The sequence below is a fragment of the Anabrus simplex genome, chromosome X, assembly GCF_040414725.1.
Source record: "Anabrus simplex isolate iqAnaSimp1 chromosome X, ASM4041472v1, whole genome shotgun sequence".
Lineage (NCBI taxonomy): Eukaryota > Metazoa > Arthropoda > Insecta > Orthoptera > Tettigoniidae > Anabrus > Anabrus simplex.
Genome location: NC_090279.1, coordinates 160787111 through 160813355, shown reverse-complemented (window position 1 = coordinate 160813355; position 26245 = coordinate 160787111). Strand labels below are relative to the sequence as shown.

The following is a 26245-nucleotide window of genomic DNA, read 5'->3' as shown; positions in this document are numbered from 1 at the left end:
GCAAAATAGTCCCCCATTCAGATCTCCGGGTGGGGACTACACGAGAGGGAGCAATCATCAGAAAAGTGGATACTGACATTCTGCGAGTTGGACGTGGAATGTTAGAAGTTTGAATCGTTGTGGTAGGTTAGAGAATCTAAAGAGGGAGATGGATAGACTAAAGTTAGATGTAGTTGGTGTAAGTGATGTACGTTGGCAGGAAGAACAGGATTTTTGGTCAGGCGACTACAGAATTATCAACACAAAATCAAACAGGGGAAATGCAGGAGTCGGTTTAATATTGAATAAGAAAATAGGGCAGCGGGTAAGCTACTACGACTATCATAGTGAAAGGATTATTGTTGTCAAGATAGACACAAAACCTATCCTCATCACAATAGTGCAGGTCTATATGCCTACAAGTTTAGCGGGTGATAAAGAAATCGAACGAATATATTAAGAGATAGAAGATTTAATACAAATGGTGACAAGAATCTAATTGTGATGGGAGACTGGAATGCAGTGGTAGGCCAAGGAAGAGAAGATAATACAGTAGGAGAATTCGGATTGGGACAAAGGAATGAAACAGGAAGTCAACTGGTTGAATTCTGCACCGATCACAACTTAGTTCTTGCTAAAATAAAAGGGGCACTAGGAAAATTTTGCAGTACACAAAAACAGTTGGCTGGACACCCCTGTTATGGTGAGGGATGAAAAGAGGGGTGAAAACTGGTCTAGAAGACAGCAAGGTGCTACCTTCACACCAGTTGTTACCAAGCAGTGGGATTGAAAGCAAGTTAAGATGTCAGTGTGATCTAAAGGTGAATATCGCGCAATTATCCGCTACAATTTTGCTCGTGGATTAACTGTTAACCAGTACCTGGAGGAAATTACTACACGAGAGGGGGCAACCATCAGAAAAGTGGATAACGACATTCTGCGAGTTGGACGTGGAATGTTAGAAGTTTGAATCGTTGTGATAGGTTAGAGAATCTAAAGAGGGAGATGAATAGACTAAAGTTAGATGTAGTTGGTGTAAGTGATGTACGTTGGCAGGAAGAACAGGATTTTTGGTCAGGCAACTACAGAATTATCAACACAAAATCAAACAGAGGAAATGCAGGAGTTGGTTTAATATTGAATAAGAAAATAGGTCAGCGGGTAAGCTACTATGACTATCATAGTGAAAGGATTCTTGTTGTCAAAATAGACACAAAACAACAATTTTCCACTGGTACAAAGAGTTCTAGAGGGGAAATTATGGGGTTGAAGATGATCCTCGTTCTGGGCAACTGTCGGAATCAGTGACTGAGGAAAACATTGAAGCTGTGAGGAAAATGTTGCAGCAGGAGAGGTGGTTGACATATCGTCAGGTAGAAGAGACTCTCCACATCCCTGCATCAGCTATTCATTCAGTTCTACATGACCATCTTCATGTTAGAAAGGTTTGTTCCCTTTGAGTGCCCCATTCACTTTCAGAGGAACAAAGGGCACATCGAGTGAAATGGTGCCGAAAAATGCCAAAACAGTTTGAAAATGGGACTTCGCATAACGTCAATAGCATCGTTACAGATGACAAAACTTGGCTTTATTATTACAGTGTCCCAACAAAATCCCAGAACAAGGTGTGGCTGTTTGAAGATGAACGTACTCCTGTGTCTGTGCGAAAGTCAAGGTCAGCGAAGAAAAGGATGATTGCAGTATTCTTCACTAAACGGGGCAACCTGACTCGGGTTGTGCTAGAAACACAAAGGACGGTTACTGCGAAGTGGTACAGTGAGACTTGTCTGCCTCAGGTCATCCAGGCTTTCAAGCAGCTCCATTCAAGGTCTCGGCTTAACACTTGGCTCTTGCATCAGGACAATGCTCCAGCACATCGTGCTAATGTAACAACGGATTTTCTTGCCAGATCAGGGTTGACTGTGCTTGATCACCCTCCATGCAGTCATGATCTATCCCCATGTGACTTCGCACTCTTCCCAGAAGTGAAGATGAAGCTGAAAGGGTGGCATTTTGCATCCGACGAGGAACTTCTGGCAGCATGGGATCAAGAGTGTGAAAATGTAACCAAAGAAAAGTGGCAGAGTTGGTTCAGTGACTGGTGTCTACCTATGGAGAAGTGTATTGAGTGTGGTGGAAATGATTTTGAAAAAGTCTAAAGCGTTCCCTCACATTGCAAAACTTTCCTAGTTCCCTTTGTGTGGTTCAAACACCACAAATGATGGCTGTATACATGGACGAATCCTGGAGACACTGGAAGGTATCAAAATAGACTTCAGTATGATTAGCCAGAGATTCAGAAACCAGGTGTTGGATTTCAGAACTTTTCCAGGAGCAGACGAGGACTCTGACCACGACTTGTTGGTCATGAAATACCACCTGATGTTGACGAAAGGAAGGAAAGCAAGGAGACGGGATCTAGACAAGTTGAAAGAAAAGAGTGTGAGGGATTGTTTCAAGGAACATGTTGCACAAGGACTAAATGAAAGGCCGAAGGAAACACAATAGAGGAAGAGTGGATAGTCATGAAAAGTGAAGTCAGTAGGGCTGCTGAAGAAATATTAGAAAGGAAGAAAATTTCGACTAAGAATCAGTGGATAACTCGGGAGGTACTAGACCTTATTGATGAACGATGAAAATACAAGAATGCTAGAAATGAAGAGGGCAGAAGAGAATACAGGTGATTAAAGAATGAAGTGGATAGAAAATGCAGGCTGGCTAAGGAAGAATGGCTGAAGGAGAAGTGCAAGGATGTTGAAGTTTGTATGGCCCTAGGAAAGGTAGATTCTGCATACAGGAAAATTAAGGAAACCATTGGAGAATGGAAAGCTAGGTGTATGAATATTAAGAGCTCAGATGGAAAACCACTTGTAGGGAAAGAAGACAAGGTAGAAAGATGGCAGGAACACATCCAACAGTTGAATCAAGGTAAAGACTTAGATGATATGGTTCTGGAACAAAAAGAGGCTGTTGATGCTTATGAAATGGGAGACCCAATTTTGAGGTCAGAATCCAGTATGCGGGAGATAGTGGGTTGGAGCCCCACTGTTGGCAGCCCTGAAGATGGTTTTCCATCGTATCTCACTTTCACACCAGGCAAATGCTGGGGCTGTACCTTAATTAAAGCCACGGCCGCTTCCTTCCAATTCCTAGGCCTTTCCTATCCCATCGTCGCCATAAGAACTGTCTGTGTCAGTGGGACGTTAAGCAAATAACACACCGGGCGAGTTGGCCGTGTGCATAGAGGCGCGCGGCTGTGAGCTTGCATCCGGGAGATAGTAGGTTCGAATCCCACTATCGGCAGCCCTGAAAATGGTTTTCCGTGGTTTCCCATTTTCACACCAGGCAAATGCTGGGGCTGTACCTTAATTAAGGCCATGGTCGCTTCCTTCCAACTCCTAGGCCTTTTCTATCCCATCGTCGCCATAAGACCTATCTGTGTCGGTGCGACGTAAAGCCCCTAGCAAAAAAAAAGCAAATAACAAAAGAAATAAGTTTGAAACAGACTGCAATAGAGTTCTTTCCACGAAAATGTTTGAATCTGTGCCTTGCCTGTTGATAGTCATTTTAAGAGTTTTTGTTTTACTAACGTTTAGTCCATATTCTTTAAACTTGCCATTCCAAAGATTTAGTTTCTAATGTACTGCTTCATTTTCTCCCCAGATCAGAACATCATCTGCAAATATTAAGAGTGTTAGTCTCTTTGCAATGTTCTCTGGACTTTATGAACCGATCCATAACAATGATGAACAGGAGTGGTGACAGGACACTTCCCTGCTGGACTCCTCTTTTGGTTTCAAACCTATCTGATCTTCCATCACCTACTTGGTCACAGCTTAAGCACTTTTGATAGGGCATCTTTACTTTATTGCTCAGTAAGTTTGGCACAGCTACACCTTCTGGGCATTCCCAGATTATCTCTCGAAAAGACAAAATCAGGAATGAAGTATTCAGGAAGGCAGCAGGCGCTGAGTTCCCTGTTACCAGTGTAATAAAGAAGCATAGATTTCACTGGCATGGGCACGTTATAAGAAGGAAGAGCAAGAGACGTGCCAGAAAATACTTTGATCTTACGGACCAAGGAAGAAGACCAAGGGGAAGGCCAAGGGAACACTGGATGGACATGGTGAAATCAGATGTGGAGGAGAGAGGTCTCAAAGGGGAAAATGCCCTGGAACAGGAAGAGAGTGCTTGTACATCCCACCCAGGAAACTACGATGCGCTTTACGGTGCACCAACACAGATAGGTCTTATGGCAATGATGGGAGAGGAAAGAGCTAGGAGTTGGAAAGAAGCCTTAATTAATGTACAGCCCCAACATTTGCCTGGTGTGAAAATGGCAAAACATGGAAAACCATCTTCAGGGCTTCTGACAGTGGAGTTCGAACCCACTACCTTCCAAATGCAAGCTCACACCTGCGCGCCCTTAAGTGCTCGGGCAACTTGCTTGGTTCTGGGAAACTGGAGTTGGAAAATGATGATAATAATTTTTTTTTTTTCTTTTCGTGTGGCTATTTCCAGCAGAGTGCAGCTCTTGTAAGCTAGACCCTCCGATGAAGGTGGGCGGCATCTGCCATGAGTAGGTAACTGCGTGTTATTGTGGTGGAGGATAGTGTTATGTGTAGTGTGTGAGTTGCAGGGATGTTGGGAACAGCACAAACACCCAGCCCCCGGGCCATTGGAATGAACCAATCAAGGTTAAAATCCCCAACCCGACCGGGAATCGAACCCGGGACCCTCTGAACCGAAGGCCAGTACGCTGACCATTCAGCCAATGAGCCGGACATAATAATTAATATAGTACATGAAAACATATTATCACATGTAAGGATTGGTTACCCAACATTCCTCTGGATTGCTTTTAGGTTCTGTGCTCGAGTTGGTGTGAAAGAGGCTAGTTGAATTCTCGTGCAGAATCCAAGATGTTCCTGTTACAGATGATTGGCAACAACACATTTCGCTCCCATTTGCCAGAATCACATTGATTCCTGCGCCCCATTGATGGTGGCGGTGGCAATCTTCCTTTCTCCTGCATTTCGTCCCCATCCCGTTATCCTTTCTTCTACAAGTTCTGTCACCTACAATCATGTGCAACTTCCAAGTGTATGTGTGATCTCACCAAATAAGATATTTTTATTGCAAATAACTTTTATTATGAATTTATATGATACTATATTTTAATTATAGATCTGGCATTTTTGCATATTGGGAGAAATAGCACTTGTGAGATGCACTTCTACTTTGAGTTTTATCTCCCTAAAAACATTGCACCTTTTACATTAAATACTGTACGTACATATTTATGTATTTCTTAAGTTCGTTGTGGATGTGTGTTTCATGTCCTTGTTGCATAACTTTTTTTTCCCTTAGCCTATAATACAGGATGTTTTTTCTATCTTTGCTGCTGTCTCTTTTACAGTGTTGAGTGGCTGATTGTTGACGAGTCAGACAAGCTCTTCGAGGTGGGACAACGTGGTTTCAGGGATCAGTTGGGCGAGATATACCGCGCTTGTGACTCAGAGAATGTACGACGTGCCATGTTCTCGGCCACTCACACACCAGACGTTGCAAATTGGGCTCGGAAGAATCTGTCGGGACTGATCTCTGTCACCATTGGGCACAGGTATTTGAATTGTTGATAACTGTTCTTCACGAATGCTCTAGATCATGTTGTAAATTTTTACGTGAAGATGGAAATATGGGGCAGAAAATACAGAAAGTTGGGTGTAACAGAAATGACTGAGACTTTGAGCTGCCAGTCCACTTCCTGAAGGGTTTTAATTTTATGTTCATCAGTAAACAGTTTCACAACTTTTTCCATATCCATACCTAGGCTGTCATAAGACAAATACAGTATGCACCGCTCTAGTCAACTTCACATAATTACATGCCTAATAAACCTTGTTTTCCGTTCTCACTCTTACTCTGAGGTTACACTCGCCCATGTGTGATAGGGTGACTTAGGTTGCCATCTTGAATGCGACAACACTCGAGTAATACACAGCATTGGTTCAGACTAACTCAAGTCAAAAGTAGGAGTTCTGCCCCAAATCTGTGTGCTTAAGATGCAGATGCCTGTCCTCTTTCTGAAGGATTTCAAACTCGTCTTCATTAGCAGGCTATTTCATGACCTTTTCCCTATCCATAACTAGACAGAAGACAAGACAGAATGCCGGGCTGAGTGGCTCAGACGGTGGTTGAGGCGCTGGCCTTCTGACCCCAACTTGCTAGGTTTGATCCTGGCTCAGTCCGGTGATATTTGAAGGTGTTCAAATACATCAGCCTCATGTTGGTAGATTTACTGGCACGTAAAAAAATTCCTGCCGGACTAAATTCTGGCACCTCGGCATCTCTAAAAACCGTAATAGTAGTTAGTGGGACATAAAGCAAATAGCATTATTTTACAAGACAAAATATATGCACCGCACTACTGATCTTCTCATGATTATGGTCGTATTCCGTAGATAGACTATCACTCGACAAATTTTCAACAATAAATAAATAAATAAATTTCTGGCAGGAATGCGAAATACAAGTACAGACGTGCTCACTGAATTATTCAGCAACCTCACTGCTAACCAGCTTGCTCCCCAAAGGTGCAATTTATCATGTGAAGTTCAGGAATTCAAGGCCTTTTTCTGTTAGCGTGCAAGTTTCTCTGACCTGCCTCCTGTCATAAGAGCACTTACCTGTGTTGAAAATAACATTCTAACTCATAACTCTACTGAACAATTACTCCTCATTACCATCAAGACCACCTCCTTTCATATGTGCCTGTCCAGACTTCTAGAAAGATGCATTACAAAAAATACCTTCTCGTAAGTTCTTGAGTGCCTAACAACATGGTTATAATGTATAGAATATTCTACCATGATCTAGTGCCATTCTAGAAGTTACAGTGTGCTTCACAATTCTGTAGCGGATTACACATCATATACAGGTAATATTAAATTATATACAGGTCCTTACATTAACTAAACTCATATAAACGTCTTTATACAGCAAATTTTTCATTACGTAACCTCACAAACAACGCGATCGTATTGTATGTACATATGATGTAATAATAATAATACTAACTGGATGTAACTCTTCATAGCCGTACATTACAAGTAATAATAATAATCATAATCGGAAAATAATAATAATAATAATAATTCGAGCTCGACACTTGCATTATTTACCCATGGGTGAGTGAATATTGTTTTCAAGTTACATCCGTTTATCGCACTTGTGTCACAATAATCCGACTACCTCTGCGTGTTTGACCCCGAAATTTGAATAAAGTAGAGGACAGGAAATCCATCAGATAACGCACATCATCAATGCCAGATATTAATCTGCCCGCTTGAAGAATAGCCATAAGAAGCGTAGAAAAACAATTAAATTCATTACCATAATTATTATTCTGTGTGAACTGGACAAACTATTCAACTATCTGCTGGGCAAGTGGAAGAACCTTTGCTACTTAGTACCCCATACCAGAAGGAATGGTCTCCAATAGCTTCAAAACCACTTCCAATGCAATGGACAGAACTGACTCACATAATCTCAGAGTGAAACCTCAAGCGGGATTTGCACAAGGGAATGTACAGGGTGGTCGGAAATAACATGACTAGATACACGAGTGTTAAGAGTGCTGATAAATAATTTTATAAAAATAAATTCATATCTCGTGCCATTGTTATTTTATCAGCTGCTTAAGTTTGCCAATCAGATCGCTTTGCGAGGCGGTGTTGCTAAATCTGCCATTGGCTTAATAATTTATTTAATGCGCACAATGTGCAAAGATTTAAAGTACATTAATCTTCATTACAAAATTTCACCAGCGATTCCGATTGCTTTTTACAACTTGACACGTGGTACCTAGTACAGTGTGCGCCACATCTTAAACATAGACAGTTCAAACCTGGTTCACGATAACGCTTTATGTTACATAGTTTATAATGAAACCCATGAACGGAGAACCTTGTCAGCAGGTGCCGCAGTTCATAACCACCTTGAACCCACTCGCGATTTATCATGACATCGGTAGAGTAGACATCTTTCCAGATGTTGGCTTTCTTCGATCGTAGGTCTCGAAGCAGATGTACATAAAATGTTGTTGCTGGAAGTAACAACTGTATTCGTAGCTCCTCCGCATAAAATTCCTCTCTGAATAACTCATACACATAAGTTATAAACTTCATGGTTCTGATCCGTATTGAATTGTAATTACAGTGTATTTATTAAATTAATATAGTAATGGTCCACCTTTCAATACTATAATATGCAATATTCTAAATTACATTAATTAGGGACTAGTTTCGGCCGGGGATGGCCATCTTCAGCCTTAATGTAAAACATCTAATAACTAAACAAATGTACATGCACACAACTGACATAAAACAAATGAAACAAATACTGTATATACTGAGATGAAATTATAAGTAAATTTGAAAATAACTAGGTTCTAAATTCTTGGATCTTGAGAATGCTCATCATCAAGACTCTTTCATGTATTAACACATTGGAGACGGCCATATTTGAATGTGCTATCCTCCAGATATCGTGGGATTTTTAATGGTTTGTGAACATTTTTCAATGCTAGGGTAAGCCTTGATTATAACAATGTTTGGAATGCATAGAAAGATCACACTTTCTTCTACACAAAAATGAGTTTTAATTATCACAATAGTGCAGCAATTTTAAAATATAAATTTATGAAAATAACATGTTTTACAAACGAAAAAAATCTGACGCAGCTATGGATGCCAGTTCGGTTAATATTTCGAAATTTGACTTTGTGGGCACATCTACTGAAACACACTAATGCAGATTCTAACCTAATTAGTCAATTGGCACCAGTAATCTGGTTTACAACAAGGAATTTGCATTCCCACTGTTCTTTGTTTGACGACGGTGTTGCATCGAGTTGCTGCAGGTACACGGGAAACACCCACATTTTTAGGAAGCGGTATAAAATAGTATTACAGAACCCACTTCAAGGAAGCGATGTAAAACTACGTTACACTTCACACCAGTTTGAAATGAGCTCATTTTCTACATTTACTAACCTGAAGCGCCAGAATCATGATGTTTACTTAGTGTGTAATTGTTATCCTTATTCTCATTTTCAGAAATCGTGTCTTCCATAAGAACATCCATTATGGATTCGATGTCAAAATTTCGTACACTTGAATCAGACATGCTAAATATTCACAAGAATTACGCAAACCAGTCTGCCTCTCGAACACACACTCTTTCTGACCGCATGTACCGTATGTACTTTCCCGCCCATTTCACAGCTGAGAGTCAACGATGACGCAGCCGTAGGTTATGTAGGAACCTGGCTGTGTTATCAATGTTTTGAAAGAAGAGCTCTCGACTTATGCTCATAACTAGTATATTTTATGCTTATAGAAGCATTCAGCAGTATCTTATTGAAGCCACAGCTCGCTGAAACGGCAAATACAATTTTTTAGCTACAGTGAAATCATGCCCGTAGATTCTCCGAGCTCCGTCAGCAGCAATGAATTAGCGCGCCCGTAGTTTCTACAACCGGCGTCTCCAATGTGTTAATATTCACAGAACTGTTAGTTCTAATACTGCTAATCATTACAGTGATTGTTTAGTTATTAGATGTTTTACATTAAGGCTGAAGATGGCCAGCCGCGGCCGAAACTAGTCCCTAATTAATGAAATTTAGAATATTGCATATTATAGTATTGAAGGTGGATCATTACTACTTTAATTAAATTAATTTAATAATTTGATTGTAACTCATACACAAGCTGGGAAGGAGAATATTTAGAGAGGCAAAGGGCACGTTTGAAGTAGTTTGCCTTTAACTTCTCGATTTTTTCTGGCTGTTTCATACTCAAATGTTCCCAAATTCCAAGCCATATGTTGCTATAGGGCTGATTTTTAGATGAAAGAGTTTTATGGCTGTTTCTAAAGACAAGTTTCTCAGATGCTTAATGTCAGATATTGCTTTCACCGGGTGAGTTGGCCGTGCGGTTAGGGTCGCGCAGCTGTGAGCTTGCATCCAGGAGATAGTGGATTTGAATCCCACTGTCAGTAGCCCTGAAGATGGTTTTCCGTGTTTTCCCATTTTTACACCAGGCAAATGCTGGGGCTGTACCTTAATTAAGGCCACGGCTGCTTCCGTCCCACTCCTAGGCCTTTCCTGTCCCATCGTCGCCATAAGACCTCTCTGTGTTGGTGCGACGTAAAGCAAATGGCGGGGGGGGGAAATGCTTTCATAGATGCATTTAGGCGGTCCATGAGATGGAGGATAAATACATTACCTTGGATTTGAAAAATTACACCCAAGTACTGTATTTATGCGAATAATCCCCGCACCTTAACTTTAGGTAGGCTTATTTTGAAGGAAAGAAAATGCCAACATTGACGCAAAAAAAAAAAAAAAAAAAAAAAAAAATGCATCCCATTTTCGTGCCTCAATTTTTTAAAAAAGAAGACTCCATCAGGCTCTTCTAAACGTCATGGAAACAGTTTTTTCTACATTCAGTTTGAGCTCATTTTTATTTACCCAACCTACTGTTGTCAAGACCATATCATCAGCGTACATTAATAGTTTGACGTTTTCCTGGTTTACAAAATCTACTATGTCTGCTGTTGCAGTGATGAATAGTAGAGGACTTAATGGGTCTCCCTGTAATACCCCGGTAGTTTGTTCCAAAATATTAGATTTGGTATGCCATCATCTACTTCTATTCGCAAGATTTGCGAGGCAGTGTTGGTAAATCTGCACGTGGCTTATGATCGGCTTAAGAACGCCTATCGAAGGAAAAATTTGCCGGGGGTGGGGGAGATTTGAACATGTACTTCCAAATTGACATCATCGCGCCATAGCAAGTACGGTAAGGTGACACTGTCTGAAACCCGCATGTGTTTGTGTTTGATGCTGATTTCTCGGCATTGGTAGCTGCTAGGCAACCAATCATTTACAGAAATATGACATGCATACGGTAGACTTGGAACTCGCATGCAACGCAAGCTTAGTCAGTGTCCACATCGCCTTACAGTGGATCGAAATGTTTTGCGGCACGAAATGACACAGTGAGTAAGTCCTCAGTGCCTCTGGTCCATTTTGCTGAGCAGTGCCATAAGTTAAAGGCATATCAGCAAACTCTGCAAAAGAGAGAGGTGATCATGCAGCGCTGATCTTTGCCATACGACAGGCTATCTCATAAGGCTTCAGATTTCTTCTACCAGAATAGCTTAGTTTTTGAAGGAAAATTCCACACGAGTTACAAAGTTTTTAAATGATCTGATGTGGATTCAGTCAACACACTGAAACTACCAGATTCCAACAATGCTTCCTACATTTTCAAGTAAGGTCTTTCATATTCAATATTGATGAAAGATTCTTTGCAAGAAGTGTTAAACTGCCTTATTAAATATACAGTGTTTTCTCAACAGTTCATAAAGGAACTTCCGTTTTAAATTACAGACAGCAACAATGGACATTGTATTCCGTTCGAGACGTTATGGCTGGCATGTCATATTTTAGGCTATATTTCAATTTTAATGAAGAGCCTCCGTGCCTCTCACCTCTGGATACCGTGGTTCAAATCCCGGTCACTCCATGTGAGATTTGTGCTGGACAAAGCTGAGGCGGGACAGGTTCCGGGTACTCCGGTTTTCCCTGTCATCTTTCATTCCAGCAACACTCTCCATTCTCATTTGATAGCATCTATCAGTCATTAATAAATCACTTTGGGAGTGGCGACCCCATCGTACTAATAGCCTATATCTGATTCATTTATTACATCCCTGACCCAGTCGATGACTAGAAAACAGGTTGTAGGTTTTCATTTTCATTTCAGTTTTAACATTGAAGATAGCAAAAGTTTTTTGCAATAAGTGAGGACAATTTTGTGTAAACAATGTATGTGTATATATATATATATACACATCTTTTGCATATCTCAAATAGTCCTTAAAAATGCATTGGGTTCTTCCATTTTTTTTTTTTTTTTTCAATTTCTGAACAATAAGTTTTGTAATCTACTACGTGATTTTATGGCTGATGAAGTCTCAAAAAGAGATGAAACATGTCCCAAAATATATTTAATATGTTTTTATATTAAATAGTTTTCACTTGTAAAGGGATGTGTATTGTTTGGGTGGACCATAACCTAACATTGTTTCTTAGTGACGTTCTCAAGCCAGTCTTAAGTCACATGCAGATTTAGCGATACTGCCTCGCTCGCGAAGTGATCTGATTGGCTAACTTATGGAGCTGACATAATTACAATGGCATGAGGTATGGAATTATATTTTCAAATCATTTAACAGCAGGACCAACACTCTAAATCTTGTATACCTGTTTCATGTTGTTTCCAACCATCCTGTATTGATGACATGCCAGCGCTATATGGAGGATTGTATTCACCGTTATGTGCTTCTGTGGTTGTTGGTAGTGTGGGGTGAAGAGGAGAGTGTTGGGACAAACACTAACACCCAGTCCCTGAGTCAGAGGAATTAACCAGATGCGATCAAAATCCCTGACGTGGCCGGAATCAATCCTGCAACGCTCTGAACCGAAGGCCTAATGCTGACCGTTCAACCAAGGAGCTGGATCCATTTCCCCCCCTCCTGCTTCAGGTAAAATACTGTGGCCTATAGACGTGTAAATACAGTAGAAGTTTGTTATAGCGAGAATTCACAACAGCAGAAAATTTACTCGTTATATCGGATTGTCGTTATATCCGATTTTTGTATAAAAGTCGGAAAAACCCCATACACATTAAAATTAGTATGAAATGGCGATCAGTTTGTTCAAAACGTGCGTTTCCATGGATGATATCTGCACTACGGCTTACTTGTTTGTTATTTTTCGAAATCCGATGCTACGTGAAAGTGTATGTTTAATTTCATTCTGAAAAAATTACAGTACCGTACTTCTCCGAATCCATGACGAACCGCACTTTTTCCTAAAAAAAATTTTAATCAGGCTCAAGAAGTGCTTTGTAAAATCATATGAATGCCTTTGTTGTACAGTACGCACTTTTAGACTATTTTCAGACGCCGAATATTGGCTTTCGTTATACCGCATTTTTTTCTGGCTGCACAATTATTCTTTATTCTGCGGGTTTAATGACCATTTACTTAAAATTGGCATCACAATACCGAAGAGAACCCGTTGAAAATTTGCCAGCAATACCTATTCCATGTATCTCTACGACGATCCACCAGGAAAATATTCTTGCTGTCTATAAAACTGTTACGGTACTTTTACTCAGCGTCAGATATAACCGGCTACCACTACACGCACGTCTCGCTTGCCGGGTTCGGCCAACTTCAGCGCCTAGCTATGTTTAGGCCTAATCGCGGACGCTGAAAGTCAACGAACGAGTTTATTACGCCACGGTATGGCCATTCGACCCTTGCGTTTTTCGTGCACATACCTCACAATTTCATTTTCGACTTCTTTAAAGCATCCTTGTTGCGGACCACTGAATGCACTTTTTGTTCAGTACACGTTGTTTTTAGCTATCATTGTCTTCACACTGACGCCAAATATTGGCTTTACTTAGGCGTATGCCATATTTTCTTGCGGCTGCACAATTATTTTGCATTTCCGAGTGTTTAATAACAATTAACTAAAAATTGGCATCATAATACGGTATCGACGAGAACCCGTTGAAAATTTGCCGTATTTACTTGATTGCAGTATTTATCATTAAAATTAAGCGATCGTTTAGTCAGCCTTTATTTTTAAAGAGTTTAGAACTGTTATCGGAATGTTATTTACGCACGTATTAAGAAAATATGTTCTCTTTCAGTTCAAATTTTCTTTACAGAACAGCAGTTGACGGGTATTACTAATCGACTCCGACATCGCCTTCGTATGTCAACAAGAGAACTCACTAGTGGACATAGCAAGAAAACGATACCGAAGATAATGGATTGCATGCAACATAATCGCGGGGGCATAAATATCCATAAAAAATCTTGCGCGCTTAATTGCTCGTAATAACGGATGCGTCAATGATAGGACTCTCGCTGTAACTGAAGGATAATATGCAGTTTAATGTAGGAACTTTGAAGGGCCAGAAAAAAGTTGTCGGTATAACAGGGTTCTCGTTATATGCCGTACTCGCTATAGCGGACTTCTACTGTACAGTATCACCACCGGGCGAATTGGCCGTGTGGTTAGGGGCGTTCTGCTGTGAGACCTCATCCGGGAGATAGTGGGTTCGAACCCCACTGTCAGCAGCCCTGAAGATGGTTGTCTGTGGTTTCTCATTTTCACACCAGGCAAATGCTGGGGCTGTACCTTAATAAAGGCCACGGCCGCTTCCTTCCCACACCTAGCCCTTCCCTGTCCCATCGTCGCCATAAGACCTATCTGTGTCGGTGCGACGTAAAGCAAATAGCAAAATTTAAATTTAAAAAGAAAATACAATATCATTGTTCGGCACTCTACTGTTTAAGAATAATAATATGCGATTGTTTTTAGTTGAGCGGAGTAGAGACTCCGTGGCTTGGAGGGCAGAGCGTCAGCATCTCACCGCTGGGTTCTGTGGTTCAAAATGCCAGTCACTCCATGTGAAATTTGTGCTGGACAAAGCGGAGGCGGGACAGGTATTTTTCCAGGTACTCCGTTTTTGCCTGTCATCTTTCATTCTAGCAACACTCCCCAATATAATTTCATTTTGTTTGTCAGTCATTAATCATTGCCCCGGAGGAGTGCAATAGGCTTTGGCAGCCGACACAATTCCTATCCTCACCGCTAGATGAGGGCTTCACTCATTCCATTCCTGACCCGGTCAAATGACTGGAAACTGGCTGTGTATTAGCATTTTTTTCTAGTCGAGTGGAATGATAGCCTGCACCAAGCCAGGTGGTGATAACAGTGCACTGATTTTTGGTTAGAGTGAACCTCTAAAGAATGCCAGACACAGTTTCCAGTAAACTGTTGGGAGCTACTGGCCCAATTCGACCACAGTCTGCTGCTGTTGTTGTTTGGGTCGTCAGTCCATAGACTGGTTTGATGCAGCTCTTCATGCCACCCTATGCTGTATTAACCTGTTCATTTCTATATAGCTCCTACATCCTGTAAGCCAAAAAGAAAAGTATGTTCTGCATTTATCCAGGTGCCAGATATGGATATCAATGATAACATTGTGTAAATTGTGTTTATTATCCAGTGCAGACCTTAAAAAATCATGTTGTTCCGTGCAGGAATGCTGCTGCTGACATTGTGGACCAACAGCTGATGTTCGTAGGCAGTGAATCAGGGAAGTTGGTGGCCTTCAGGGAGCTGATACAGAAAGTGAGTTCATCATTTTAATGTGCAAGGATGGGTAGCAAGGTCCGAGATTGTACATACTGTAGTTGCTGCATTTTTTTCAGGAATCTTCTCATATGGATCAGTATATATAAAGGGCTAAGGCTCTATAACTTTATCGCCTATACCTATATTTCTACCAGGTTAATGGTAACAATTTTTATGTCATTCGGAAGCTCTGGCTGAGGGAAATACAACAAAATAAGTCCTCAGCCTAGTGAGTGGAAAAGTGAAAAATCCTGCCAACTTCTTAACCATTAAAGATATGAATTGGAGCCCTTTTTAATCGGTTCTCTGAGCCAGAAAATCAGAGGCTCTTTGTGTCAAAATGTGAATTTAGTCAACTTTATCCCATGCTTCTTTCAAAGTAGGCGTGTAGTAAATCGAAAATAGCTGATTTGAGGAAAGCTACCTCTGTAGTCACGAAGCAGCATCACAAAGGCAGTGGTGATTAACATAACATCACATGATTGCAACATAGTATGAAGTATTAGTAGGGATCCCTGTAAGGTTGATGCAGTATAAGTGTTTTTAATATCTATTGCACGATTTTACAAACGTTTTACAGTAGTGATATATCGCAAAAATTTTATAGTCATTTTAACATTTTTTTCACAAATTCTTGCATAATTCACAATTTGTGTACAAATTTCTATGTATTTCATAATTCTGCTTGCACTTAGAAACAATCAATATGTTTCTGTAGCAATATATTGATTACAATATGTGGTAGTTCAATATGTTGAAATTGATTCCTGAGTTATATAGCGATTCTACTTGTGAGTCATTTGAACCTCTTAGTGTGGAGCCTGTATTGTATGCCCTGACTTGATCTGAATTTTTCAAACAGTTATTTATTTCAAAAACTAAGTTCCCAGAAGGGAACCATAATTTACTTCCAGTAGTTGCAAATATTAAAGTATCATCTTGTCCAGTGCTACCTACTCCCGTGCTAATTCTTTTTCTTTTTTCCATGTTTCTTACTTCCTTCATGCTTGTACTTTTCTCCTCAGTGCATCCTTCTGGCTTTAGTAAATCTTCAAAATACTCCTTCCACATTTCTTTCAGTTTTTCTTTTAGTACTACACATTTCCATTTTTATTTACCATTATAACATCCTCCCTCATGCCTTTCCTTTTACTCTTGACCATTCCATACGGTACTTTTTTATTTCCTCTGCTATCTTCATCATGTTTGTCCACTTTTCCATCCATTTTTTTCTTCTCCTCTGCTACTACAACCTTTTTAGCTTCTTCCTTTTTGGTCTTATATTTTGTCATGTCCCTGTTGTCCTCTATTGAAACCACACTTTAAAAGGTTTATTCTTCTCCCCAACTGCCACTTTGTCGTTCCACCATGGGGTCTGCTTGCTTCTTTTTCTGGTACTAGTTCTCCCAAAAAATTCCTCTGCAGCTTTTACTAATATCTTCGTGAAACTTTCCCATTCCTCCTCTCCTGCTTCTGTATCGTCTGTTGGTAAGTTCAATCTTATATTTTCATGGTATTCTTCCTTGGTTTTTTTTCCTCCATCAGTTTCTAAAGTTTGATCTATCTTTCTTGGTTCTCTCTCTTCTTTCTTTTCTTCATAGTCCTCAGTTTCATTACCAGTAGTCTGTAGTCACTATCTAGGGCCTCTGACGGTATTACTCTTAGATCTGTAACTTTCCTCTTCATTTCACAGTCGTAGAGCAATCATCATTGATATAAAGATTCATATTTCTTGCTGCATTTTCCAGGTTAGTAAAGGCCTCTTTCATAGCTCATGGTGGTCTCTTGCTATGATATCACATCCACATACGCTAAAATCTGCTCTGATTTATAGAAGATACTGCCTCTCATGCTAACTCCAGAATCTCAAACCATCTTCTCTAATGCAATATTAAACAGGAAACAGGCCAGGGAACCTCCTTGTTTAACTCAATTTGTAGTTGTTACAGGGCTTGACAACATATTTTTAACCTTAATTTGAGTTTGAGAAAAAAAAAAAACTATATATTGTGCCCTGACAGCAGTCCCTGTGACCGTGTTGTAAATTTTAATTTTGTATCTCAGTGTTGGGTTAAGCCGCGGCGAAGCAATGCAGTCGGAGATCCATGAAAGCTCCACTCAAGGGACGTGCAAGTCCGACGAGTTGGGACACAGGTTAATTGAGTGGACTGTTATCATCGTGGCTTTTAACGTGGAATGTAATCATCATTTCTGCCTAAATTACGTGAATATTCCGCAATAGGGTATTAAGAGGCTGAGGATATTGGCATATTCGACGAGACACATTGACCAACATTTTATCTTATCCTAAATTAAATGACTAACCTAATGTTCCTATGCTACTTTAAATGATAACTCCGTAAAAAGTTTTATTTTATGGAAGGATCTCCCGTTTAATGACTTAAAAATAACTTTAAATGCATCAACTACATTAAAAACAAATTATTGGCAACACAACGGATATAAAAGGAAAATGTTATGTTAAATTGAAAATAAATACCTAACTTCAAGCTCTTGTTACAAATAAATACAACATCATCAATCGAAACAAAAGAGACAAAGTGCCCCTCTGCTGAAGGCTTACATGGAAAGATCAGTTATCAATCTCGCATTTTTCAAAATAAATCACTGGGAATTATAGAATCTTCCACTTCAGAATGTTATTTCCTACCCAAACATCTTATAATATTCCGTCATTTCTCCTTTAAAAATCATCGCACTATATGTCAGTATCTGTCTATCTAGCAACTTGAAAATTACCGTTATTCTAACCATATAAAATCACCATAAATGCAATAGAAATGTTTGAAAACACAGGATCGTAACATAATATGACATCCATCAAAATCATGCATTTAAAAGACAGACTCGATCTTCTCGTACGTCCATCGGTGACCGCACCTAGATAAAAAACATCAAGAGACATTGCCACATCTACAATAACCTTGTCTAACCACGTTGATTCTGCGCCTCCGGATACCACTGCGACGTTGACCTGGAATACTACATTAGCACTAGGCGTCAACTCAAAATGATCTACAAAATCCAACTAGCAAAGAAATGGTTTACTTACCATAGAAGATCATATTTCCTTTACGACATGACCTTAATATCTTTACGTTACCGATTATCTTGCGAAGATCCTAAACATCCCTTTAATATCATGCGCTCTGGTCAATCTTGTATTTAAATAGGATAAATGTGACGACCAACTACTAGTGTTCGTGAGTGCAACATCCTATAATATTATTCTAAAATACGGCCTCGCACCTAAATAAATTATTCATCACGACAACATCAAAATTCACGCATGACCTACATAGTTCCTACCGTCAATACCATCATCAGGACCTTCACATAACATCATCATAAAATTCGCAATCCTAATGACACGTCTATAATCATCATATCACTCTATCCACGTAAATATTTTCAAAGATCCTACCGTAACTAACACCTTATTACATCGCACAACTCGTCATGCACAGCGAATTCACAATACTAAAGAACAATCTATTCAGGCAATTACGTAAAATTACTAAATACGTTGCCGCATTAATTCCATATCACCACAATAGTATCACACTTCTATAATCAAAACACTGTATTTCCACACAAGCACATAACATTTTGAAGACCACAGAATCGCACGTCGCAAAATACCGAGCTCCTCCGAGGTATTCTGAGCTACAGGTTAAAATTAACGTTCATTACCATAACACCATTACGGTACCAATAACATCCATGTCGAAGAAACTTTCGCAAAACCTTGCTAGCAAACATTAAAGAAATCTTACACAACTATCGCATATTATCACAACGTAGTCCGGCTCACCACACTAGACGTAATGATCATAAATATTACAACGCAATGTCCAACAAATAACGGTCGCTTTCAAGTTAAAATTGTTCATGTCAAAATTGACAACAAAATAAATACTACTCTACAACTACAATAAGCAATTACGTGGCGGAATATGTATAAGATATTCAAGTACTCATCCTGGGTTGTTGCTCCACGACGGTGTCACCTTCCGAGTTCAGCTCTCACTCAATAACATCATCAAGTATTGTCCATCACATTTCAGATCAGATCCTTTGAGGTCCCTCTATTTTAGTTGTTCATGTTGATACGTGCACACACAGCATCTGAATAATTATCTGATGACATTTCCATATTACCTGAAACTTAGAGATATCAATTAGAACAAGGTCATACACCTTAATACAATTTTAACAGTTCAAGCGATACACTTGCCTTTTCATTCAATAACAAGATATCTTGTTTTACAATATTGTATGTTTATAATATGCCAATATCTCTTTAGTAACTCCTTTCAATACAATCTTTTCCCTATGAATTCTTGCTTCCGATCTTTCTGAGGTGCAGATTTAGAGTGTCAACTTCTTCAGAGACAAAACAGATTCTACTACAACATAATAATTGGAGACGGTTTGCTTTTCAGAATTCTTCTCAGCTTCTAGCTCCCATATGTTTCTGACAATTGGAAACATTTGACACATAATGTAAGACGATCTCGTACAAATCAGCTGTATTAGTAAAGGAACTTATTTAATAATTGCCGCCTCGTATTTAGGTTAGTAATCGACAGTTTCCTTTCTTCATCTCGATCGTCGGATCGTGCAAGACTAGATGTACAAGGTATGGCCCTCTCATATAAACTTATTATTTACGTATTTCATGGCCCTCAGTAACAATCTGTCACAGATATACTGCCGTTCATGCATTTCTAAAAACTTTACTTGGAGAATGCGTATTATTCATATAATCTTGCCCTATGTTTCACGATGTTTAACTTTCTGCTAATATTTCCGAGATACCACGGGGTTTAGAGCTGGTTATCAATCTGCTGATATCTTCAATTCAGCGATGCCGTTCATGTAATTAGACAAATCAACTGCTTTCTAATTCATCTGGAGGTGTGATAACCGGATATAAGATTTCATTGACATCATTTCTCGACATAAGCTTCCAATGTGTCCACCAATCTCATCCTGACATACATTGGAAGGTTATATTCCTCCTCTACTCAAAAATGAAATTTCGTATGAAAGGAGAAATTTCATATTCATGCCAGATCTTATCATAATTCTCTTCTTCAATGAAATCTTCTTTTATCACGTCTGAAATGAACGAAAAATAACTCTGGTCTTGGGATACCGTTATACCATATCCTGTCTTCCAATCCTGTCTGGACTTCATCATTCGTCATCTGATCCGTCGGTCAGCGAATAAACATCCCAAGCATCTCCGTTTCTTTCGTCTTCCACGATGATATTGACTTCCTCCTCTTCAACGATCGGGAAACTGTACTGTTTAAGATTTGAAGCATTGAAAATAGCAATGTTGTTGGACTCTAAACTCTGTATTTTATATGCGTTATTGCCCAGTGCTTCAATAACTTTGAACGGCCCAATGTACAAATGTGCAAACTTGGAATAGAATTTTTCCGTGGGACAAGATACGGCTGGTTTTCTTACAAGAACATAGGTTCCAACCTCCAAAGGTTCTCGAAATCTCTTATGCCTTAACTTCTTTAGACGTTTTTCGGCCTGCCTTTTCATACACGCCTGAGCTTGCTTTATGTTCTCTTCGATGCTAGGACTTTCTTCGACTGGTCTAGCAATGATCTCGTTCCAGGGACGTCTTGGTTGCTCGTTCATGTGAAGAACGCTTGGAATATTGCCGATAGACTCGTGCCATGTAAAATTTATACAATCGGCTATTGTCGGTAAACAAGAAGTCCATGTCCAATGACGTTCATGGCAGAAAATCCTACAATATTTCGCAATTTCCTTCATGACCCTTTCAGCTGCATTGGATTCAGGGTGCCTTATGGAACTGAACCGGTGTTGAATGTTCATTTTCCTTAAAGCTTCCGCAAATTCGTTTGACGTAAACTGTGTTCCATGGTCTGTTAGTATGCATTTTGGTTTACCCATCTTTGGTATCGTTACTCTTTCTAAACTCCTAATTATGGACTTAGAGTTGGCCTTCCTAATGGGCTGAAGTGATACAAATTTTGACATCACATCGAGGACTACCAATACAAAACGGTTTCCACGTTTACCTACGGGTAAACTCCCATACAAATCCATGGCATATACTTCCCTAGGTCGGTCTGGTATTACGGCTATCGGTGGTTGATACAATAATACGGAGTTGTATTTCACCCTCTGGCATATATCACAGGTTTTTACTATTCTCCCTATGGTTCTCCGAAACCCAGTCCATGTGAAAGTCTCTCCTATTGTAGCCGCTAATTTATCTAGACCACCATGACCAATCATTCTATGGATGTACCATATGAGTTTACATCTTAATTTGCGTGGCACCACCACTCTTAATTTCTTCCGATCTTTGTCTATGTACTTATACAAGATGTTATTCGTCAGCACATAATCACCTATTTGATCTTCGGGTCCATCATTAGCTGACCTTCTTAGACAATATTCAATAATCTCTTTCAGAGATGAATCCTCAATTTGCAGCTCCGGCAATCGTTTTAGGCTTTCCAAACATTCTTCATCCTCTTGAGTTATTTCGATAACATTGACCTCCAGAGGCTCTTCTGTTGGATTTCGGCTTAGACTGTCTGCCAACACATTACTTTTACCTGGGCAGAACTCAATTCTTAAATTAAATTGCTGCGCATAAAGTGCCCATCGTGATACTCTCTCGCTGGATAATGTGGTTTTTAACACAAACGTTAGTGCTTTATGGTCCGTCCTAATAACTACCGGATACCCATACACTATTTTTCTCCACTGTTGTAATGCGTAAACAATGGCCAGCATCTCAAGTTCAGTGGTCGTATACTTAAGCTCATGGTTTCTTAATTTTCTACTAACGAAGGCTAAATAGTTTATATTATTCTCCCCATTACTCTCCTGATACAATACAGCTCCAACTCCAACTGCTGAGGCATCAGATTGAATGATAAACTCACGATCGAAGTCCGGATATCCAAGTTTTATACTGTTAGCTAGTAATTCCTTCGCGTTAACAAAAGCTCGATCATGACTCTCATTCCACCGCCAACGATTATTGGTCTTCAATAAATCTTGCAGGGGAGCTAATATCTCTGTATACCTTGGACAGTGGCTAGCAAAAAATCTCGTCATTCCCAAGAATTGTCGGATATGCTTAATCCTTCTGGGCTTCGGAAAGTTACATATGGCCTGTATCTTAACTGGGTTTGGTCTTATTCCAGTTCCATCAATTACATGACCAACAAACAAGATTTCAGATTGGCAGAACTTTGACTTGGATCGATTGATTTTGAATCCAGCCTCATCTAAATTTCTTAGCAGCTGTTCCAACTTGACTACATGCTCCTCGAAAGTTGCTGTCGCCAGTACGATGTCATCAACATAAATGGTTATAAATTCTTTTACTTCCGGTTTCAAGTTCCTGTCTAAAGCTCGTACCAATGCAGCCGCAGAGTTAGAAATGCCGAATGGTAGTCTTTCAAAGATATACGTTTGATTATCAAACATGAAACCAGTAAATAGCTTGGATTTACTCTCCAAGACTATGTGGAAGTATGAGGAAGTCAAATCTAAAATCGTGAAAAATCTCTTGTTCCGAAATCCTCTTATTATCTCCTTTATTACTGGGGCTTTATCATACTCAGGAATTAATTTGGAGTTGACCTGTCTCGCATCAATGCACACGCGAATCGATCCATTGCTTTTTCTTACCACTACCAGAGGGCTAACGAATGGTGTATGTGCTTTAGATATTATACCATTATCCATCATCTCCTGTATTACCTTCCTAGCCTCGGGCATGAATTTATCTGGTATAGGGTACGGTTTAATCTTAAATGGCCTCCAATCTTTCACTAATAACTTGTACTCAAAGTTCTTTATTGCTCCAGGCTGGCTCTTAAAAGCATTGTTATACCTTTTCAGCAGATTCTCAATTATCCCTTGCTGTTCAGGATTTCCTCCTATTCCACTGTCGATTGTCTGTCCACATACAGCGTCTTCTGTGTCGTATCTTTCCATTATCTTCTCGGCAACATGGGCAGCTTCATTTATTGAAATGTTCATGGTTTTCTGTAACTCACTCGTTTCCTTGTTTTCTATTCTAGCTGTAATGTCCTGTCCTCTTTCACCGTCACATCTGATCCTTATTTCTTCTTTCTTTAAATCAATTACTATGTTGTTTTCCCTGATAAAATCTGATCCAATAATTAAGTTATATTGGATTTTGTCCATGACTACAAATGGATGTTCCATAAAATTTCCTCCAATCTCTATTGGCAAATAAGTTTGTATCTTGCATTTCGTGACCTTGTCTGGAATTATGCCCTTGATTTTCATGTTGGCAATCGGAATTACAGGCAAGTGTGCTTTGTCTTGTAACTCTGAGAATAGTAGTTTGGATATGATACTTATACTTGCTCCAGTATCCAATAATGACAATACTCGAATACCCAATATTGTGACGTAAATAACGGGCAGTCCTCTCTTTAATTTCATTCCTTTAGGTAGACCGTCTTCGTGAAGCAATTCCTCGGGTTCAAATTCCCACGATTCGATTCCTGCTATGACCCATTCGTGCTGCCTATAATTTGGATTTAACTTACTAATTCTATTATTTGTTACTGATTCCAAAACGAAGTTTTTTTTTTCACCCCGTCATTGCCTTGATTATTCTTGTCAAATGGTGTGGCTGCGGGATTTAACGTTTTATCAGCGCTTTCTTTTCTTTGTTCTTGCTGATACAACAGACTAGTCGCGCCCACGCAATCAGCGTTCATATCTTGATTCAATATCGCTCGTTCCCATTGCTTGCATTCCTGCTGCTTTCTTAATTCGCCAAGGTACCTTTCTCTTTCCTTGTTTATCTCCTCGTCCTGCCGAATATCTGATTGTCTTGAATTTTCTCGATACCTATCTCTGCGGTACGGCCATTTATCTCTGTTTCGACTCCACCTTGTATTTCTGTAATATCTAGGATATCTCCGCTCTTCGTTCCGAGACGGTGCCCACTTCTGGCGTGTCTTGTCACTCTTCTCATCCCTATGTTCCACTCTTCTGTAGCTTTCATTCGTCCTAGGTCTATCTCCTGGACCGTGACTGTTGTATCCTTGGTTTCTTTCTTCACCTTCATCTCCTGCTGGTGTTACAACATTTACCGTCGGATCGACGTGTCTTACTATGCGGCTATTAGTATGTGTTGTCGTGCTGTCAATTTGCCGAAGTATCGACTCCGCTTGCACGGCTGATTGAATATTTGCCGCCGTCAATAATCTCTGTATATCCGCAGGGAACTGTTTGATTATTGCTCGTACCATTTCCGTCTCTGTAGGTGGAGAATCAAGCTCCTTCAGTCGATGAAATTGCATCGTGAAGTATTCGGCAAACCTACTCGGTCCTGTTAAAGAATATTTCTTCGAGTATAGATCGAGTCTGATTCCTTGCTGTACGTCGATTCCCCAGAATTTATCCAAGAAAGCTTGTTTAAAGCCTGCATAATCCTCAAAAACGTAGCGAAAAGCTTTAAACCAAATGAGTGGTGCACCTTCTAAGTGTTTCTCCACTGTCTTTAACTGGCGCTCTGTAGATACCTTTGTCTCCCTAAAGTATTCCTCAATCTCTCTTAGGAAACCACGAGGAGTCATACTGGATCCTATATTTCCGTTAAATTTCTTAGGCCTATCCTCATAAGTGCGTATAATGTTAACAATCTGGGTTCCACTTCCTGTATGAATTGTCCCGTTGTCATTAATATCAACGCAAAACTGGGGTATCTCAAATTGACTGTTTACTTCAGTCTTCCTTCCATCCTCAATTATCGTCTGCCGGTCGTTCAACGATGATACCAAATTCCTATTTGTTTCGTTTTCAATCCTCAGGTTCTGTACGTCCTTTTGAATAGCATTTAAGTCGTCTTTTAATCCTTTTATTTGCTGATTCATCAAAGCTTTATTCTCTTCAGTTTCTTCCGTTATCAAATTGAACCTGTCATTGATCTGCTCTCTTGCTTGGGTTATCTCTTTCCGTATATTCTCATTGGTGATAATGACTTCATCCGATACCTTCTTAAGTTTTCCATCCCAATTATTATCAGACTCTTTCATCTTCTCCTGCATTACATCTACCTCTTCTTTGAGCTCTTTAAGGTCGTGGTCGACTTGAACTCGCAACTCTTGGATGCTTGATTTAAAATCATCTTTCAATTCTTCGAATTTTTCTTGAAAATTCCTCTTATTCTCAATCATCGCCGCATTCACTTCTTCTTTTAAATTTAATACTTCTCCTTGTACTTCAGCGACTTTCGATCCTAACGATACAATCTCTTCTTGCATCACTTTCATATTTTCTTGCACCATATCGGTGATTCTGTCAAAAGTTCCTTGCATTTTCTCGTGGGATTCGTGGATTTCTGCTCTAGTATTTTTCTGTGATTCTCGAATTCTCTTTTCGGTAGTATCCTGTGATTCCTGGATTTTCCTCTCGGTATTTTCTTGTGCCTCCTGAATCTTTTTCTCAGTATTCTCTTGCGACTCACGTACTTCCTGAATCTTTTTCTCGGTACTTTCTTGTGATTCTCTCACTTCTTGAATCCTTTTCTCAGTACTTTCTTGTGCCTCCTGAATTTTCTTTTCTGTATTTTCTTGCGCTTCCTGAATTCTCTTTTCTGTATTCTCTTGCGATTCTTGCATTTTATTCATTTTTCCAGCGAGCTCCTCCAATAATAGTTTTACTTGAGCAAGAGACGCCATCGTAATTTCCTATATCGTACCTTAACAAGAATATATCACTCTCAATCTCACTCTACAGTCTTTATCTAGTGTTTCCACAACACCTATACCTGTCTAGCACCTCACGAATTAGATTCAATAAATGAACGTATGGGTCTCTCCGGATCTGACCCGAAATATGACGGACATCCAATAATAAGTGACACGGAACAACCTATCGCTCTATCCGAGTTAA

The 26245-nt window shown here is 39.7% G+C and overlaps 1 protein-coding gene across 2 annotated transcripts in view; it reads left to right on the top strand.

Annotated features, from left to right (window-relative positions):
• The window catches only part of ais (aramis), a 91493-nt gene that overhangs the window by 36233 nt on the left and 29015 nt on the right, over nt 1-26245 (top strand). For both annotated transcript variants that reach the window (XM_067159306.2, XM_067159305.2), the window contains exons 7-8: nt 5399-5602; nt 15178-15268. In XM_067159306.2, the coding sequence (XP_067015407.2) occupies nt 5399-5602; nt 15178-15268 (295 nt within the window). The remainder of the gene's footprint in view (nt 1-5398; nt 5603-15177; nt 15269-26245) is intronic.